The sequence below is a fragment of the Melanerpes formicivorus genome, unplaced genomic scaffold (genome assembly GCF_026170545.1).
Source record: "Melanerpes formicivorus ecotype bairdi unplaced genomic scaffold, bMelFor1.0.p_v2 SCAF_26, whole genome shotgun sequence".
Classification (NCBI taxonomy): domain Eukaryota; kingdom Metazoa; phylum Chordata; class Aves; order Piciformes; family Picidae; genus Melanerpes; species Melanerpes formicivorus.
The window spans coordinates 8,962,948-8,983,802 of NW_027142378.1; the positions used below are offsets into that span (position 1 = coordinate 8,962,948).

A 20,855-nucleotide genomic window follows, 5' to 3' on the forward strand; every position below is an offset into this window, starting at 1 on the left:
GGGGAAAATTCTCTTACTGCACATGATGCAAATTAAAATACAAGGGCTTCATTAAAGTCCTGAAACTACTTGAGTTTAAAGGATGAACATTTCCTCCCCCCTCCCCCTAAACAGTTTTTAGGGAAAGATCTAATTCAGATAAGCTCTCAACACAGGAAGGACATTGACCTGATGGAGGAGGTTCAAAGGAAGGCCAAGAAGATGACTGGGGGGGTTGGAACACCTCTTCTGCGAAGACAGACTGAGGGAGCCGGGGCTGTTCAGCACAGAGAAGGCTCTGGGGAGACCTAATAGGAACCTTCCAGTAGCTGCTGGAAAGGGACTGTTTGCAAAGGCTTGTAGTGACAGGAGGAGGGGCAATGGTTTGAAATTAGGGAAGCACAGATTTGGATTGGATTTTAGGAACAAGTTCTATACCATGACAGTGGAACACTGGAACAGGTTGCCCAGGGAGGGAGTTGAGGCCCCATCCTTGGAGATATTCAAGATCAGGCTCAACAAGGCTCTGACAAATCCTATCCAGTGGAGGATGTACCTGCTCACTGCAGCAGGCTTGGACTAGATGACTTTCAGAAGTCCCTTCCAGCCCAAACCATTCTATATTCTATTTCAACAACAGACTCAGTCCCTTACAAAACACCATAAGCAAGCAGATTTTTAACACACCTAACTTAACCCTGGTTGTCACTATTTGCTGAATTCCTAACTTTATGCAGCCTTCCTGCACAGCATGTAATAGACAATACAAACTGTGCCATCTATTCACACAGCATTTTTCATCTTCAAAGCACCTCATGACCAGGAAGTTATGACACAAGCAAGCAGCTTCCTAGGGAAGAGAAACTGAGGTATATGAGAAAGCAAAGACAGAGGCAAGAACGTGATTTGGTAGCCAAACAAGCACACTGCCTCTGGAAACTGTGATTCATTTCATTACCTTCCATTAGAGCAAGTACAATTCTCTACTACATTCTGTGTTCTCTGCATTTTAGTCTGAAATCCAATAGCATTTAACCACACAATGCCAGTGCTGGGGTTTTATATTTCCACAACACAGCTAAGTAATGGTCTTAGCTTGCATAACAAATTTTCTTAACTCTCATTTATGAGAAGGCATTTAAAAAACAAAATCATCGCTCTTCAGGTTGACAGTGCAATGCTTGGCAGTAATATCAGCTCCATTGTTATCCCACTTATTATATTACACTGCAAATGGTTCAACATAGACAATATCTCTTCCTACAAGACAGGGAGCATGTACAACTGAAGTGCTGTATAAACAAGCCTCCAAAAAGGAGCTCCTCAGCATGCCCTTCAAAGACTTTTCCATACAGCAGCCCCACACAACAATACGGAAAACAGATCTCTCAAATGTGTGAAACAGCTTCTTTGAAACCCTGTGTGGGATGGAAAAGAATGACAACAATGTAATCTACATCCTGCACTGAAATACATTTATAGAAGTTAATTTTAGCTAAGATTAAATGAACAGATTAACTATCACACTTTAGGTACAGGTGACAGAAATGAGAAATAATTGCTTCCACCCCCAGACAGTATACCCACAGTTTTAACCACAAATTAGTCTTCCCTGGTAGACATAAAACCCCTCCAAACAATTTCAATTGCAAGGCTTGCATCTTACCTAGTGGGAACACAGATGCTGCACCTTCTCAGATAGCCACAAAGAAAACAGCTGCTAAAGTAAGGTATTTTTGCTGACCTGATGCAACTTTCTAAACAACAGAAGGCAGCCTGCACAACAGCACATCTTCCTGCTCTGAGCTGGTGCACAGTCATGGCTCTCCACTCAATGCAAAGTATACCCTAATAATAAATCCAGTGATTTTTTTCCACATCAAGCTCTTCAGAACCTGAGAACAACCCTTCAGCAGGTAACATCCTCACCTGCTGTACCCAAAGATTAAGGTAAGCAAAAGATTACAGTAAGCAAAGATTAAAATAGACTTACTAGAAGACTGGCACAGGGGATGATTACTATCCCAAATCCTTTTCATATTCAGCTGTTCTATAAAGCCAAGTTCAACAGAAATGCAGAGTAAAATTTAGTGTTTGCCCAAAGCCACACCCAAATCCATGGAGTGAGGCTCTTGTCTCACTCACCACACACACTACTCCTTTTATATTGTACTGGCTTTTGGCCATGAGAAAGGAAGTTATGTTGCAAAGTAGGTGGAGTACAGTAGGAAGCACCACGGGACTGTTCGGATTATTCCTAGGCTATATAAAGTACAGCCCTTTCCCCTTTCAATTGTATCACAGAAGAAAACAAGATTGAACCTCAGCTCTCCAAAGCATGGTAGTTTCTGCTCGTAGAGATAAATTTAAAGGTTTAAAAAGAAAAACACATAATGTGCTTATTTTATCTGTGGTAAAAATGCCAACTTTTTCCCAGACTCAAAATACAATGTGCATCTATGTGCACTTCTGGGGAGACGGGGAGCAAGAGCTGAAAAGAGCAAAGCAGCAGCCTTCCCCTCCCCTGCCTTTTTTCTCTCCCCCCTCTCATCCTCAGTGTAGAAGAGAACAGAACAAAAGCCATCTGGTTTTGCTATAAACTGGACAAACCTTACAGCACAAATGCCACCTTACGTTTCGCTACCAGGCAAGCATCTCAATTGTCATTAGGGGAATCTGAAGAGCTGCAAGGGAAACAGTCTTGAGTTCTGGCCAGGCACTGATTGTTATCATCTGAAATTAATGGATGTAGGTTTAACAAGCCTCCTACTTTATGCACTACAACCTCAAAGACAGAACTAAGTGCCTCAGTTCAGGCTTACAAGTGAGGAAGATGCAATTAAAATCTTCCTGCCAAACCTTAGAGATCACCCTACCAGTCAAATCCATTTTTGCTTTGAGAAACGTCAGGACTGGTCAGTACAGGATTCTCAACCTACATCCTCCCCTTTCAGGAGGGTATTCCACCCAAGGTCATCAAGAAGAGACCTTTCCAAACAAAATACCTTGAGCACAAGTTACACTTTCCAGCTTGATGTTTTCCTTCAGTCATTCTCACCCACAAGAACAGAGTAGAAGTCTTCCCACAAGCCAGGGATCAGAAAGGTCCATGCAAATGAGGTCACTGCTTTGGGTGAATGCTGAGCACAGGAGGAACACATTCCCAAGCACCCTGGCTGAGCTACTGCACATCACTGAAGGCAAGAATGTCTCCAATCCAGTGTGGTTTTTGAAGTCACTTGTACTTTCTGCGCTGCAGTTATCTATTGCAACATCAGCATTAAACAGAAGGAAATGTTCTAGAAGATACAGGTCAGTTTGTTTGGGTTTTAAGACATATAAACTCCATTGGGTTCAATAACATACATAGGAAACCCCAGCCTTTTTACTGAGCACCCACATTTGCAACACATCATGTACAGCTCATTCTGCTCAGACCTGAATCCACACCTGGATTTGCACCAATTAAATAACTGCAGGAATTCAGGAGGGACAAACCCTGAATGGCTGCTTCATATTGTACCACAGGGCAGCACTACCACACATAGAATGGTTCGAAAGGGACCTTAAAGAGCATATAGTTCCAAACCCCCTGCCATGGCCAGGAGCACCTTCCACTAGACCACATTACTCAAGGCCCTGTCCAACCTGAACTTGATCACCTCCAGGGAGGGAGCACCTCCCTGGGTATCACAGTATCACACAGTATAACTAAGGTTGGAAGAGACCTCGAGGATCAAGTCCTGTTCCAATGTCTCACCACGCTCACTATAAAGAACTTCCTCCTAATATCCAGTCTAAATCTACCCTCTTCCAGCTTAAATCCAATCCCTCTCATCCTATCACTACAAGCCCTTGCAAAAACTTTCTGCCCAGCTTTCTCGTAGGCCTTCTTCCCATTGCCAACTGTGAAGTTCCTCTCCTCCACACATTTCCCTCCTTCCTCAAGTACTTTTCCCCTTTCTCCCCAAATCCTTCCCCCACATGGCTCCTTAGAACCACCACTTTTGAACTGCTGGACACTTCCCCAAAACCTGCTGCAAGCTGACTGGCAGAAAAGCAAGCCTACACTTGGAGTTTAGGCTTGTGCTGTTGGTGTCCTACTTGGAGCTTGCTCCTCCCTCTCCTGGAAAATTGGGCCTTTGGAGGCTTGCCCCTTCAGGCAGACTCTGCCTCATGTTCTGCATGCATCAGTGAGTTATGAACACTTGGCACACAAGGAGAAATCAATTCATTTCAGGTAGATTAAAAAAAAATATATATACATACACACACCACATAATTCTGACCATAAATACTATGCTCTGCAAAAGGACAACAGTCCAACTCATACAACATAACCACAGGTGTTTGCAGTTGCTCCTCCTCCCATTTTTCAGTATCACAACACACATTGCACTTGTCAAGAGCCTAAGGCCAAGGCAACATCCAAGCACAATGAGCAGGGTTATGAACTCAAGCTGAAGCCTGAATCATCTCAATTTTCTGTACTTGCATTGAACCCAGAGGCAGTCTTTGTACCACTGAAAACAAAAATTCAAAAATGACAAAATGAGGGAGAATGAAAACTAAAAGAAAGGAAGGAAGAAAGAAAAACTAAGCTGCTCTCCCTTCTTTAGAGCTTTGCAGCCACCCTGCTGGGAATAAGTGTTACTGTTCCCCTCATCTCCTAGATGGCTAGGAGCCAATAAAAAGCCATACTAAGTGTGCCTGCCTGTCAGGGCACTTGAGAATTACACCTCTCAAAATAGTCCCTTAAGAAGCACATATATCCTTACAACGAAAAGCAAGCCAACTATTTCTCCTGGTGGCTAAGAAAAACTGTACAAACCTGGACTCTTCCTGGAGAACAGCAAAAAGTTACACCCACATCAGGGATGAAAGCATGTTTAACACAACCTACACCTAAACAAAACGGGCTATCACCTGTACCACCCACAGCACACCACCCACTGCATAAGATACCAACTCTCTACTGGGTTTATAAACACTCATCTTCATCTTTTCCAGCCACTGTATAACAATCTTAGCAATAAAAAGACAATCTTCACACCAGGAAGCACTGAGGCCACCAGAACCTGCAACACAGATCCATATTTATCATGCAACAGGTGCCTGGTCCCCACATCAACCAAATTTACTATCTTAAATTTACCAGTAACAGAGGGCTCTGCTCCTGGGAGCAGCCATGGTAGGAGGCAAAGTATTGCACCTGAAACAATGACACATGTTTAAGCACACAAGTAATTGCAGTGTAGGGAAATCACATGATACACTCTTCAGGCTGTTCTGTGATAGCCTGACCAGTCTGGTATCTTGAAGTGAATTGCTACTGTGTGAAATTGAGGGACATTTCAGCCCACTGCAGGCTCACATTATGCTGCAACCTTGAAACACATTCGACCTCTGCCTTCAGGACAAACAACAACAAAATAAACCCCCACAAACCAACCCACACCAGGAATTTCAGACCACATAGCACAGTTTGTGAGCTTTACTACTTTCAAGGTCAACTGCAGCTTCCTATATATTTGCCTCCAGGAAGCAGAGGCTTCCTGCTATATGAGCTTCTCAATCTCGCTAGGACAGATGTATGTTTGGTTTAGTCCAACTTAATCCCCCCAGTGAACGAGAACATCCAAAGATGGTGGAGAAGTTCCCTTCTATTATCATTTCTCAAAACAGCAGGAAGGTTAGGGAAAACATACATCTTGCTACAGCTTAGCTGAGGACCTAAACAGTGAGCTGCCAGAGGCAAGCCATACTCTTCCCAAATCCCACCCCACTATGTGTGATTACAGAGTCACAAGGTAAATCACTTCCACCATGGAAGCCATTTTTTGCTTTTTGCCTTTAGTGTAGGTAGAATTCCCTTCTCAGCCATCACCCAAGTGTTTACTCAAGTCAAGGAGAAGCTACAAAAGACATGTGGCTTTGGGTGGGGATGGAAACTAAAGGACGAAGAGCATCCATTTGAGCAGCATCCTACTATTAATTTAATTAGGTGTAATGTCACACCATGCCTCTGCAGAAGAGGAGCTCTGTCCAATTCACCACCCCTTCTGGGTGGGAACACACTCCTGTTGCAATGCAGAATGAAGAATCACCTTGAAGGATAAGCTGTACGTGTCAGACCTCAAGGACTGCCAAGAGCAAGCAGCCTGCGCATGAACAGCAACACAGGCAACCACATAGCCACCAGCAATGCCAAAGAGAACCAGCATGAGATGCCAGTGCTTGGTGATCATATCTGTCTGACAACAGCTGAAGTGCAAAGCCATAAAGAAGAATTCTAAGCCATAAGGAAGGGGTTTTGTCCTACCACTTCTGGGCTACAAACACACAGGAAGTAATTAGTAAGATCATAGAATTGTTAGGGTTCGAAGGGACTTCAAGGATCAAATAGTTCCAACCCCCTTGCCATGGGCAGGGACACCTCACACTACATATCAGGTTGCTCACAGCCACATCCAGCCTGGCCTTAAAAATCTCCAGGGATGAGGCTTCCACCACCTCCCTGGGCAATCTGCTCCAGTGTCTCACCACCCTCATGGGGAAACACTTCCTCCTAACATCCAATCTGTATCTACCCATTTCTAGTTTTGCTCCATTCCCCCCAGGTCTATCACTCCCTGACACCCTAAAGAGTCCCTCCCCAGCTTTCTTGTAGCCCCCTTCAGATACTGGAAGGCCACAAGAAGGTCTCCTCAGAGCCTTCTCTTCTCCAGACTGAAGAAACCCAACTCCCTCAGTCTGTCCTCATAGGAGAGGTGCTCCAGCCCTCTGTTCATCCTCATGGCCCTTCTCTGGGCACATTCCAGCACCTCCAGATCCTTCCTGTAACAGGGGCTCCAGACCTAGACACAGTACTCCAGGTGGGGTCTCACCTGGGTACTGAAGAACATTACACTACGGCAGCACACAGTCAGCTGGCACAGAAGACACATTGAGCTTTTGCACCAGAACAGATGGCTCTTCTTTGTTACTGTGTAAGTGAAAAGGAACCAGTGGGGCTAGTCCAACATTGGAAAATATGGATGGTCAGCTGGCCTTAGTCACTCCCATTATAATGGGATATGTACAACAACTGCATCAGAAGTGGGAAGAAGAAATCTCACCCTTTCATCCAGCCTGTTAACCCTACTTGATCTAATCGTTGCTTCTTCAATGTGAAGTTCTACACACTAACTTCCAGCAGGAAGCATTCAGCTACAGTAACAGAAGCAGCAGCAGAGTAACAGATTGTGCAGTTGATCACTGTCTGACAGGTTTTATTTAAGTGCTGCTCACTCCCCAGAGCTCTTTCGAGACAGGCAACACCAGGCTCTACACACAGACACACCGGCTGAGAAGTGAAGGAAGGGAGAGCAGTTACCAGAGCCAGGCAGCAGGCTTGCTGCATGTTGCAACCAGCAAAGTCAGGACTATGATCTTCACAGGCAGCCTTGCATGAAATAGTGGTCACTGAGGTGATGTCACAGCTATTTTAAATTAATTAAACAGAGTAAACTTTAATCAAATCAACATTTATATGCCAGGCTACTCAACAGGCTTCTTCTACTGCAAGAACTCCAGAAATTGTCCCCTTCAGCCCACTTATATTTGGTCACTCGGCTTCCCTGAAAGGTAGAGTTTTCTACCTTGGAGGTAGAAAACTTTTTCTCTAACCCAACCTCACTAAATGCTGTTTGCAAGAGAAGCACAATGGGGTTTTGGGCAACACTGAGAAACCACACTTCAGAAAGGCCTTGTGGGCAAGACCTACATACAATAGCATAGGAATAAGAAGGTAAGGGCAAGAGGCATACAGTGTTGTTTCCACGGCTTCCACACACAGACCTTCACTTGTAGTTAAATGTGTTTGCAAGAGGCTGGAAGACACAGCATGGCTATCCTGATAAAGTAGCTATGGGGCAGCATGACACATAGGCAATGCTATTCAGAAACACAGATCATGCATGACCCAAAGCAGTCACTGTGTTGTTTTCAGTATTTCACAAGAGCTTTCTGGCATTCTCCAAGGAGGTCTGGAGTATTTTGCCTGGCCCCTGCATAGCCTTCCTTTCACAACTCAGCAACACCCTCCCTCTTTTGCAGCCAGGAATCAGTTACATCCCCTGCTATGTCAGCTTTTCCTGACACACACAGTCTTACTGCAGCCAAGATTAGAGAACCTCTAACAAACAGTGGGATTCCCATCCTTTAGAGGGTCTTCCCAGCCCTGAGATGCCCAAAGATAGCAAGAACAGGTCTCACATCCATGGAAAAGTCATGGCAGGAGCCATCAGTCTCTGCTTTGCATGGTCCAGATAGTGATCTGGGTGAGGTTCTGCATTCAGGTCAGCATACACCCACAAAGGATGGAGAGTAGAGGGGGAAAAAAGGTGTTTGCACACACTTTGGGGGAGGGGGGGAGAAATGGCAGCAAACAAGCCATCACCACCAAGCAGCAAGGAAATTACCACTAAGTTATCACTGTGCACAGGTATGACAGAAACAGCTGAATAAGATCTCCAGCTACAGAGAATAAGAGCTTTGTTGCACATTTCTGGGCAAAGTTTTAGCCCTGACAATTTGCACAACTTCAAATTTGTCCAGCAAAAGTAAGGAACAGGGAGGTGAGACCCCTGTCTTGCTGCAGAAGCTTATGTCTACTGAAACTAGAGAAGGGGACAATCACCTTGCAGAAGGCCAAGCCTCTGCAGCTTCAGAATGCAAGAGAGATACCCTACACCAGTGCTTACGTGGAGTCTTCAGGCTCCTTGTTTGCACAGACTGCAAGATTGTGCCATGGTCACAGACAGGCAGGCTGCTGCACCTCTGGAGTACCACAGCACAGAGGTGATTTGGTGCAACACAGAGCTCAAATGGGCTAACACTGACAGCATTAAAAAAGAATCTGCTGAAGAAAATCTAAGGGGGAGAAAAAAATGGTTTCTCCTCTTTCAAATGACAGAAGAAAACTGAAGTTAAGAAAAACTCCTGAGATTCTTCCCTGGCTTTCAACTTAAGGAAACAAATGGGATTTGACACTACTGCAACAGAAAAGCGAAACAAACAAATCAACCCCAGTCATTTAAGCTGAGATCCAAATTGCTCTTTATGTAGTTAAGCTTCACAAAATAAAAGTATCACAAGACAAGGAAAATCTCCTAACTTATTTGACAAAAAAAAAAGGCAACAACAGTAAAATAATTTAAAACATTAAAATAAATCCAATCCAAGATGCCTTGAGCTGTGAAATGGGAACAGTGACTTGACACATGTGCAAAGGATTTAGGGAAACCTAATCGTGGCCTTCCAGAATCTTAAGGGGCCTTACAAGAAAGCTGGTGAGGGACTTAGGGTGTCAGGGAGTGATAGGACTAGGGGCAATGGGAAAAAGAAAAAATAGAAGTGGGTAGATTCAGGTTGGATGTTAGGAAGAAGTTCTTCACCCTGAGAGTGGTGAGAGACTGGAACAGGTTGCCCAGGAAGGTCGTAGAAGCCTCATCCCTAGAGGCTTTTAAGGCCAGGCTGGATGTGGCTCTGAGAAACCTGGTCTAGTATGAGGGGTCCCTGCCCATGGCAGAGGGGTTGGAACTGAATGATCCTTGAGGTCCCTTCCAACCCTAACAATTCTATGATTCTATGAACAAGCACCTCTTTTGGGGACTGTTCTCAGTGGTGGGTTTTCACCCCAGTCATGGTTAACCCCACAAAAATAAGAGTGCAGGCACTCTCATTACCTTAAGCAAGATGATTTAATACTTACATTGGCTATGACAGGCTCATGTTCCAGCCACATACGTACCAGTTGGTTTCACTCTATGGGTCTCCCAAATCCCAGGCTGAACTCACTGCATGACCCTTTACAAGTGGCTTAACCTCCCTGCAGTGTCCACTCCCCTTAATTAAATGCTCTGATCCATAGCATCTAGTATCATACAGACCAGATGTTTGATATTGAATAACTCAGTAATGTCAGAGGCTTTCAAGTCAGCAATGTGAGCATGTCCATGTTTCTGCTTGTTTGGGTACTAACTCAGATGCACTGCACATAAAAAGTTTTCCTGAATCAAATTCCTAATTGAGGCTAACCATGCAGAACAATGGATAACTGCAGTGCATGTTTGATTTCAAAGTGTATCTAGTTTGTTTTGAAAAAGGATGAAATAAGGATGGAAGAATAGGATATAAAAAAAAAAGTCATTACAAAAAAAAGGACAAAAAGTGATCCCCTAATCCCCCTTTTAAAATAGATGCCAATAAAAGCTAGAGCACTGCACACAGCCATCTGTCAAAGGATCATATCATATTAAGATCTGGAAGCATTACTGTAGCACAGAGGAAATTGGTACAGAAATGATGTTACCCCCTCAGTAATAAAATTCTTGGTATTAAGGCCACAGAAGCAAAAACCAAAGGGCTCACCCTTTATATGCAACCACATTCAATGTCCACATAACACCACTGCTATGGGGAAACAACTGGCAAGGACACATGCATGACTAACTCTGAACACTGGCAGCAAGACCCAGAATATTAAAGATTAACCAAACCAAACAAACAGAATTAAACATTTTAAACCCCCCCAAACAGCAAAAGCCAGCAGAAGACTGGTTTCAGCCTTTTCATGTGTCCAGCATCATCATGACAGAGTCACAGTTGCTGCACTGTTCCCAATTTGCTCACCATTCCCTCCCCATGAACATTTATCCTGAGCTACAGCAACAGTTATCTGACACTTCTATCTAACATTTAAGCAGGATTTCAGGTTTTTCATGCTCCACAGAGAAGCCCCAAACCTCTGAAGCAGTTAAGCAACAGTGAGTAAGATAATTAAGTATACTTCACATGATGTCCAGGATTTCTAGTGACCTTTACACACAATATCGCCCAGCTGTTCGAGAACTAAAGATCAAAAGGACTTTGCCTGACTCACAAGTGACTAAGCTGAGAGAAACCAGGCCTAAAGACAATAAAACTGAGAGCAGAGTTTTATCTGCTTGATTACCTCATGAATAGGAGCACCTTCCAATTTCCACAGTTTTTACACTTCACAGGAAGTCCAAAGCTCAGAGATTAAAAGGATTTGGGGATTCCTTTGTTTTAAGTGGACAAGTCCAAAAGGAAGCAAAGTCCTCCTTCAGCTGTGCCACCAAGCCACAAGAGGTAGCTTGAGCCAAGTCTCCAGATAGAATCATAGGATTGTTTTGGTTGGAAAAGACCTCTAACATCAAGTCCCATCATCAAGCTAAGACCACCATGGCTATTAAACCATATCTCCTTAGGGCTATCCAGCTGCCTCTCCAGAGAGATTGTACAGCAGGGAAGCACAACTCTGCCCATCATTAAACAAGCACAGCGTGGGGGAAAGGAGACTTCCCAAGGCAGGCTACTAACAAGGACAGTGGCTGGACAAACAGAGCACTTTCAAGACGAGTTTCTTAATCAATAATTTGAAAGGAATGCTAGGCACACTGCCATTCTGTCAGTTTATTCTGATGAAATAACCTTTATACCTGCCTCTTTAAAAGTCCAGCTGACTTGCATGCAAATTAATCCCACAGAGGAGACCTGCTTATTAATAAAGCAGAGATCCCACCTGGCAACACCAAGAGGAACCATAAATAAATCCTGTGAATTATCCACCCATACCAAACTTCATCACTGCATATCAGTGAAACAGCATATCCTTGAAACACTACATACAAGAGCCCCACAAAGCACTAACACCTTGATCTGCTGAACAGATCAGAAGCAGCACAATTAGCTATTCGCATGGCCTCCACAGCTTGATCTGGGTATGAATTTGTAATATGGCCCTTCCCCCATTTCTGATAAAAGTCACACAAAGCAGCATAGATGTTTAGCATACTGCAGTGTGATAGAGCACAAACTGCAAATGGGGGGTTAAGGTATTGCAAATTTAATTGGAAAAATTTAATTAATTTAAAACTTGTTCCTGGGATAATTATTCACTAGACAGAACAAAGGGGGAGTGGGGAGGAAGACCCTGTTGTAACATGGAGGAGGGGGAAATAAAAAGGAAGAAAAGAAGGAGTACTCTGGAAACCTCAAGGCAATATTTCCTATTGTGCATCAGGACAGGTCACAGTCTATCAGAGAAGTGCAAGAGGCAGGAGAAGTTTAGTGGTATGAAAGCTCAGCAAAACAATCACCTGAGCTCCATCCAGCATTCCAGGCTAAATACTTGAAACACTGAACACCCCATTGAAATGTTTGAATACAACCACAATATTAAAACTTTTAGATTAACAACATCAAATGGAAATTCAGTTGAAAACACACTGAGACTAAATACTTCAATCAGATGAAGATATCAGGCACACACTAGGAAGAGTGCACAGCCTGAAGTCCTATTTGTGGACTTCAAACCTGTGAAGGCAGAAAAACCCAGCAGCAATGGCTGGTAAACCTGGTCAGAGCTTAAATAATTAAAGGTCTAAAGGAAATAGGGCGAGATCTTAAAGATCATCTAGTTCCAAACCCCCTACCATGGGCAGGGACACCTTCCACTAGAACAGGTTGCTCAAGGCCTCATCCAACCTGGCCCTGAACACAGTGCTCACTGGACACAATAGCTCAGAGAATGTCACTTGGAACAATGCATTCAATAGACTTCAGAAGTAATCATAGAATCAATAAGGTTGGAAAAGACCTCAGATCATCAAGTCCAACCTCATGACTAACTAAACCATGGCTTCATCACAGAGTGCTTTGAGTTGAAATCACATAACCACAGAATTTCAGGGGCTGGAAGGGACCTCGAAAGATCATCCAGTCCAACCCCCCTGCCAAAGCAGGATCACCTACACCAGATCACACAGGAACACATCCTCTCCAGAGAGGGAGACTCCACAACCCCCCTGGGCATCCTGTTCCAGGGCTCTGTCACCCTCACAGTGAAAAAATTTTTCCTCATATTTACATGAAACTTCCTATGCCTCAACTTCCACCCATTGCTCCTTGTCCTGTCATCTGGTAACACCGAGCAGAGCCTGGCTCCATCCTCTTGGCACTCACCCTTTACATATTTATAAACATTGATGAGGTCACCCCTCAGTCTCCTCTTCTCCGAGCTAAAGAGCCTTTAAGGGAAGAGGCCTTTGAAGGTCATCTAGTCCAATCCTCTATGCACAACTCATGGCAGAGGTGTAGGGTTACACTTACCAGAAAAGAATACATGGCTATCAGGAAACTTCCCTTTCAGAAGTTTAAGCCATTTCCAATTATAAAAGGCAAAACTAGTTTAGGAGCCTAAATAATATAACCTAATAACATATCTGTGTGTCTGGGTCCATCCTAATTTCAAGGAGGCTCCCAATAACTACTGCACGTAAGTCAAACTGAAAAAAAAAGGAACTCTATGGAGTTCACTGAAGAGTTTTGATACAAAAACCTTCATCGGGCATTGAAGGGGAGCTCAGTCTGTGTTACCTCCTACTATCTGCATAAAGTCCTTTATCCTGTATGAATAATAACACCAATTATTTCTCAAAACATGCTCATCTTTAGAGTAATAATGTAAAATAAGGGAGATCAATTATGCTGCAGAAAAATAAGCTATTTTTGAAAGTGTTGCCAGCTCCTTTTCACTATTTAACAGTACCAATCACACTCCCACAAGCCTTCCCAGCTGAAAGGTGAGACAACTTCACACAGCTTGCCGGTGTTAACCCAATCACTGCCTTCATCAGTACAGCTGTGTGTAAATTACTTCATACACCCTTACGTAGGCTTTTAGTCACATTGTCCTAACACATAGTTAGAGCAGCAGTTTAACTCCTATCTATTATCACTGTAAGGAAAACATTCCCATTTCGGGGTAGTCTCCCAAGAGCAGTAGTTGTGCTGCTACAGCACTTTCCCAGTTTTTCACTGGCAGCTACGCAGAGGTGAATTCCTGGCTGGAGTCACCCTTGCTTGTATGTGCTTGAGGTCACAAACCATCCTGTGTCATTTAATCTCGTGTCCACACTATCTTCTGAAGCGAGGGAGAGACAGACCTTGAGCAGAGAGTCTTATACAGATAGTTTCACTTGGAGGGTGGGAAAGACAAAGAGACATTGTAAGAAATCTTAAGCAAGAAACATTTTGCACCCAACTACTTCTCATTCAAACAAGGCAGATAAAGATACTCAAGTCCATGAACACCTCATTAGTGTGTGAATAAAAGAGCACTCAGATGACCTGGTCTATTGTGTCTTTCTTAAAACCCTCCTTTCTCTTCCCATCCTAATCTCTTATAAACTCTTTATAAAGAGAAATGAGAACTAGCTAGGTGGGGAAGGAGACATTTTAAAAAGAAAGGCAAGGAAATCTGTAGAAACCACTTACAGAAGACAATAAATAGTGGTACTTACTCTATCGTGGCCATTAAACCATGTCCCAAGGCACCACATCCACACACTTCTTTAACCCCTCCAAGGATGGTGACTCCACTACCTCCCTGGACAACCTGTTCCAGTGTCTGATCATTCTTTCAGGAAATTAGTTTCTCTTAATGTCCAACCTAAATCTCCCCTGCTACAATTTCAGGTAATTTCCTCTTTTTCTATCATGTGATACTAGAGAGAAGAGACCAACCTCCCACACACGCTCCAACCTCCTTTCGGGGAGCTGTAGAGAATAAATGAGGTCTCCCCTCAGCCTCCTCTTCTCCAGGCTAGGCAATCCCAGTTCCTTCAGCTCCTCATAAGACTTGTTATTCACCTTCACTTTAGTATATTTACTGCAACATGTTTTCCAAGTGGTAAATGGCTGTTTATTTGCCCTGCAGTCAATGGACCACAGCACTTCAAAACCCTTTGGCACTGTTCAATATAACTGTTGGACATTTTCTCCCTCTGAAGATTCTACTAAAGCTCCCCTTTGTTGTTGTTTCGCCATTGGTTTTTTTTAAGGTGAATTAATGTTATAATACTCATATTTTATTTTTTTTATTCCTTTAGCCACAGTCAATCCTCACAAACCTTTAATTATTCGCAGTATACACAGTGTGAAAAGGCTGCATCCATGCCTTTCTTTAATGGTTAAAAACCGGAATCGCTAATGAGTTGAGTCATTAGCCAAAGCGAAGTCTGAGCCACCAGGGCAATGCACACTCCGGAACCTGTCACTTGCAAACACTGATGGGATAAGACTGCTCCTGCTTGTTTTCTCCTTTATTTGAACTCAGTGACAAGAAACTGGCTGGCAACAGCATCTCTTGGAGATTTTGCTGTTATAGGAGGATGCTTACCTCGCTCGGTTTTGACATGGGTTGAATTAACACCTCATTACACTTACTACTTGTTTCTCTTATTTCTTTTTTTCATGGGCAGACACAACTTCACAGTTGCACAACAGACTATTTAATCTGTAGTTGGGCTCATATTCTCTCTGTTCCTCCCTCATTAGCTACAGTAACAGTCACCCAGCCTTCTCTAGTGTTCTGAAAGATCAAATTATCGCTCATTATTTCCTCCTAAAAGCGGAGGAAGCATCTCACACCAGTAGCAAAACAAGCATGCCTGAAACACCCCTATCCCTTCAGTAGGAACTCCCAGTTTCACCTCCCAGTACAATTCCTTTCTCACTGGCCTCAGGCAGCTCCTGGAAGAGTTAAATTGGAAATAAATCTTTAAGAGAAGAGTGCTGTTGAAAGGAACAGGTATGCGTGCAAAGCTACTCGGTACCAAGCACTGCAAGGCCACATCGCCTGGGGGAGGATGGTGAACATTTTTAAGCACCCTGAGCCCAGACTTCGCAGGTTTTAAGCACCCTGGCACTTTCTGTACATATTCCAGTCTCTTGGAACAATAAACTTGATGAGGCATTCCTGCTGGTCAAACCATATCTTCAGGAGCAGACGTACTTTTCAGGGAAATTAAGGATTTTACGTCATCACTTTTGCATATTTTGTGCTGAAAACTAAGCAAAGTTGCCGTGCTTGTGCTTTCAACAATCTTCAGCTGACAAAACCGGTGTAGCCTTAAAACTCACGTTAAAACTCCATCAGGAGGTGGTCCTCTCTATGTTTTTCGAGGCGTTAGAACTCAAAAACCTCACAGAGCAGGGCTGGTTTAACACACACAGAGCCACCACCAACTCCCGAAACTCTCCCACAGACGGCGATGGAAGCCCCCAAGAACTCCTAATCGCTTTAAACCGTAAACAACATGGACACCATCTTCCTCGTGGAGTTCGAGCACTCGGAAACAAAACCACCACCCCGACACCCCCTCAAAAAGCAGCAGACCCCGACACCCCCTCAAAAAGCAGCAGAGGGAGCACAGCGCAAGTCAATTTTAAGAACTTCATAACATTAAACAAAAAAAAAAAAAAAATTAAAGCGGGATTCAGAGGAGGTAGCTGCGCACCCACCGGGCCAGCCTTATATCCGCCCTCCAGCAGCCGTGAATGTCCCGGGCGCTGTGACACCCCCACCTCCCCATACTCCAGCCCCACCGCCGTGCTACCGAGGGCGGCCTCCCCTTCCCCCCACCCTGGCTCTACTCCAGCAGGCCCGTCTAACAAGTTGATCCCGGTGTGGAAGAGGAAGAAAAGGAAAAACTAGAGGGGGGGGAGAAGGGGGGGGGGGGGGTGGAAGGCAGTTGAGAGGGGGAGGGGAAGCCCCTGCGCGGCCGCACCGCAGCTGCGGATCCCGCGCTGGCCGGAGAAGGGGGAGGGGGGTTACCCTCCCACCCCCCTCCACGTCTGCAGGATCCATTTTCCTTCCCGCTGCTACACTCTAACTTTCCGCGTCCCCAGGGACGGCCTCGGGCCGCCACCCGTCGCTCCGAAACGGAGCTGAGCCCCCACAGCCCTGCCCGTCCGGGACTTACCGGCATCATCTTGGAGCCGAACCGCATGAGGGCGGCCAGTGCCGGCCTCGCCGCCCAGAGCGGGAGACCGGCGACCCGGGAGGCGGAGGGCCTGCGCTGCCGCCGGGACGCGCGGACAGACCTGTTGCAGAACGCGCCCGGCTCGGCCTCGCCGCTCGTGCTCCGCTTTGTTCCCACGGGGCGCCGCTCTCCACCGCTACAGTCGCCCCCGGCTCCGCTCCGAAACTAACCCCGGCCCGGCGAGGAGGAGCCGGCGCGCCCCGCCCGCCGCCCACCCCAGGGAGGGGCCGGCGCGCCTCTCGCGGGGGCCGGCCCGCCTTCTACCCCCAGCAGAGGGTGCCCGGGTCTGGGGAGCTGCCGCGTTGCACCTGGCCCCGGCAGACACCGGGCGCAATTTCCACGGGCAGCGTGGTGGGGATTAGCCCTCTGCAAGGCCCGGGACTCAGCGTGGGGCTGTGGCAATAGGAGATAGATGTGAATCCCCACGGGTCACACACACACACCCCGAAACACGCCGGCCTGCGGGCCTCACGGGCAGAAGGGGCACACGCAGCACCGCTACCTCCCCTAGGGAGCCTCCTCGGATCGGCATCACGAAAGCACGGGTGGGAAGCGACCGGGCAAGGTCAAGCTTCAACACGAGAGCCTTACTTAATCTAATCGGCACGTCCCTGCCTTTCCCACCGCCTCGAGCGGGTGGTCCTACCGATAATCCCCTTTTAGCTCTTCGTGTACCGGCCAGCCTGGCATCCTGCTCCAGGTCCGGTTTACTTTCTTTGCTGTTTTTATCTGAACCCGGCAGTCGAGCTACAGTGGCCAAGTCAAACCTCCCCGAACAACCTTGAGATACCTGAACAAAGTCTTAAGAGACCTGTATTAAGGTTGGGCTGTCTAAAACAAAAACGAAACAGCCCCACAAATCTTTTACACCCACTTAAGCGAGAGAAAAAAAAGAAAAGAAAAAAAAGTTTTCCCTTCGCTGAACCCATGTGAGGAATAACCATTTCCATCCCGAGTACATGAAAAGCTCAGGGGAGGTTTGGAAAGATAATGTCCTACCTCAGCACCGTTACAGGGCTCTCTGCAGGAAAACCAGCTCCATCTGTTTTTCCTACTCATATTAAAATCCTGGCAGTAATTAAAGAAAGGATAAAAGGAAAGAAGATTCGAAGTTCCCAGATGAAGGGAGAACAAAACTCAGCTCTGATCCGTATATAAGCATCCCTTTTCTGGAAGCAGTAAAGAAACTTTAAGAGCATTGGTAACCTCCCCCGGAGTTCCTATCCAATGATCAAGTGATGTTTAATGCAAAACTGTCACACCTGGGGACGGAAGGGGCTAAAAAAAGATCAGGAAGCTATTTTTGTAGTTGTCTAATTACAGCAAAGAAAAACAAAAGACACCTCTTTTTTTGTTTTGTTTTGGTTTTTTTTGCAGTGCTTTGAAATATAATAATATTTAAAAGATGTCCCAGAAGTGTCTCGCCTCCGTTTAAAACCTGCAGTACAAAGAGCTCTCCGCTTCTGGCACACACCTCCGGGAGCGCTTCGCTTTCAGAAGAACCACCTGCGGAGGGAGCGGTGGGGACGGGTAGTGGGGGTTTCCCCGCGGCCGTGATCAACTTTAACTCTCCCCATCCCAGATACGTTTTTCTTCCAAACGAGGCGGCGGCTCCGGTGGCGAGAGGTCCTCCGCGACCCGCAGACGCCCTGCCGGGGTGCGGGACCCCGAGCCCCCGGGGGCCTCTCCCGCTACCCTCCTCTGGTCGATCCCGCCCTTTCGGCATGTGCGACCAATGAAGAGGTGCGGCCTGCGGCATGACATCACCTCCCTCGACGCCTATTGGGCATTCAGCGAAAACAGCGCGCGGTCTCTTGGCAACGTCATGACGTCACAGCACCGCCCCCAACCCTACTGCGCCTCGCGGCGGCCCCCGGCTACGCAAGCCCCGCGGGCAAGCCGCTAGTCCTGGGAAAAACCCGCCCCGCCGAGCAGCGCCCGTCGCAGCCGGCTTGTGTCTCCGCGGCTGCTCGACTGAAGGTCTGGGAACACTCACCCGCAACCCAGGAGCAAAGCCCTGTATCGCCGCTCCTGCCTAGCTCTTAAAACACCGCCTATGTGGTACCCGTAGACTCATAGAATCATGTCGGTTGGTAGAGACTTAAGATCACCGAGTCCAACCATTCCCTAACTCTTCCAAGTCTGGTGCTAAACCATGTCCCTCAACACCACATCTCTGTCTTTAAAACACACCCTTTAAAACAGACACAGGGATTCAACCACCTCCCGGGGGAGCCTGTTCCAGTCTTTGAGAACCATTTCAGTGAAGAAGTTTGTTCTAATGCCCACCCTAAGCCTCCCCTGGTACAACTTCAGACCATTTCTTCTTATCCTGTCCCTTGTTACTAGGGAGAAGAGACCAGCCTTCACCTCACTACAACCTTTCAGGGAATCATAGAGGACAAGTCATAGAATGGCTCAGGTTGGAAGGGACCTTACAGACCCTCTATTCCAACACCTCTCAGCTAGACTCAGATGCTCAAGATGTCATCCAACCCGGCCTTCAACACTTCCAGGGAGGGTGCATCCACAACTTCTCTGGCCAACTTATTCCAGAGTCCCACCACCCTCATACTGAAGAGCTTCTTCCTAAGATCTAGGCTAAACATACTCTTCCCCAGCTTAAAACCTTTCTCCCTTGTCCTATCACTAGCCAGCCTTATGAGAAGTCCTCCTCTAGCCCTCCTGTAGGTTCCTTTTGGGTATTGGAAGGCAGCTATAAGGTCACACTCCAAGTCTTCTCTTCACCAGGCTGTAGAGCCCCAGCTCCCTCAGCCTAACCTCACAGCAGAGGTGCTCCCCACAGCCTCCTTTTCTCCAGATTAAACAACCCAAATTCCCTCACCTATTCCTCATAGAAGACCTATTCTCCAGACCCTTCACCAGCTTTGTTGTCCTTCTCTGGACTCACTTCAGCACCTCTGTGTTTCTTGTAGAGTACACACTGCAAATATCTGCCTGATTTACCTGTGGCTAACTTCCCCACTGCCTGGACACATTGGTTAACCTACATACAGAAGGTTTCTAATCCCAGTTTTCATTTAATTCATAGGGTGTTGGTTTTGTTTTGTTTTAATTCAGACTCTGAATTTATTTTACAAGATGAAAATGTTACAGGCCAAAGCATGTGGCAATGGAGAGCCAACATTCTTCTGCTAATCTTGGCTGAAGTTTTAGGAGCTGGTAAGGGATAAAACAAGAGGTACAATCTTTTCATTTATTCCCCAAATACAGACACCAATTATTTATAATAATAATATTAGAATAATGACTTCTAAGCCTGTAAAATAAAAGTGAAAACGGTTGGATAAAGCCAACTAGAAAAGAGGTTTCTGATGCATCTATGTGCAGGGTAGCTACATTTTGCCAGTGCACATTTCTCACATGTGAATGCACAGAAGTCTCAGTTGGCACAACTTCAAATTTTGGTACCTTCCACACAAAACTGCAACCCCATCCCTGCTAAGGAAATGAAGCTTCAAGGGGTGCAACTATGTTGTGCCAGGTTTTGTCCAGGTTCTGTGACTCATACCCTGCAATGGAGTCTTTTGGTGCCATCTGGTCATACCCTTTAGATCACAGCTTCCCTCCAACAGAGGAGGCAACACTCACCAGGTTTGCAGGTAAAGTGGGGTCAGAACCACTTGCATCTGTGTGTATCTCAGCAGCATTGCTTGCCCTCCCTACAGCATGCCACATCTCTGCCTCTTACAGCAATTTAGACATGATTTCACTAGAAAAGTATGACATGAATTTCCCATGACAGGTTATTAATTACAGAAAAGACTGAGGGGGAGTTAAGATTTTTGGTTTCATCTACTGATGATTCTCCCCGCCTCAGAACACAAGGGGGGGGTTGTTCAGTCTTCAACAGTTGGAGATAACAGAACCACATGCAGAACAATTGGCAAGGTTCTCACTCCTGCATATACAGAGCTATTGCCAAAAGGTAAAGAACACGAGATCCGTAGGATCTGGAGCCAA

The 20,855-nt window shown here is 45.8% G+C and overlaps 1 protein-coding gene across 3 annotated transcripts in view; it reads right to left on the minus strand.

The window, feature by feature from the left end:
* The window catches only part of TP53BP2 (tumor protein p53 binding protein 2), a 56,285-nt gene extending 39,251 nt beyond the window's left edge, over positions 1–17,034 (minus strand). The window contains exon 1 of one of the 3 annotated variants that reach the window (XM_068153541.1): positions 16,812–17,034. In XM_068153541.1, the coding sequence (XP_068009642.1) occupies positions 16,812–16,838 (27 nt within the window). In that variant the 5' untranslated portion in view covers positions 16,839–17,034. Of the gene's footprint in view, positions 1–1,645; positions 1,915–1,972; positions 2,129–16,811 lie in introns of those variants that run through there. The other 2 variants (XM_068153542.1, XM_068153543.1) reach the window with 2 other exon arrangements.
* Between the last annotated feature and the right edge of the window lie 3,821 nt (positions 17,035–20,855).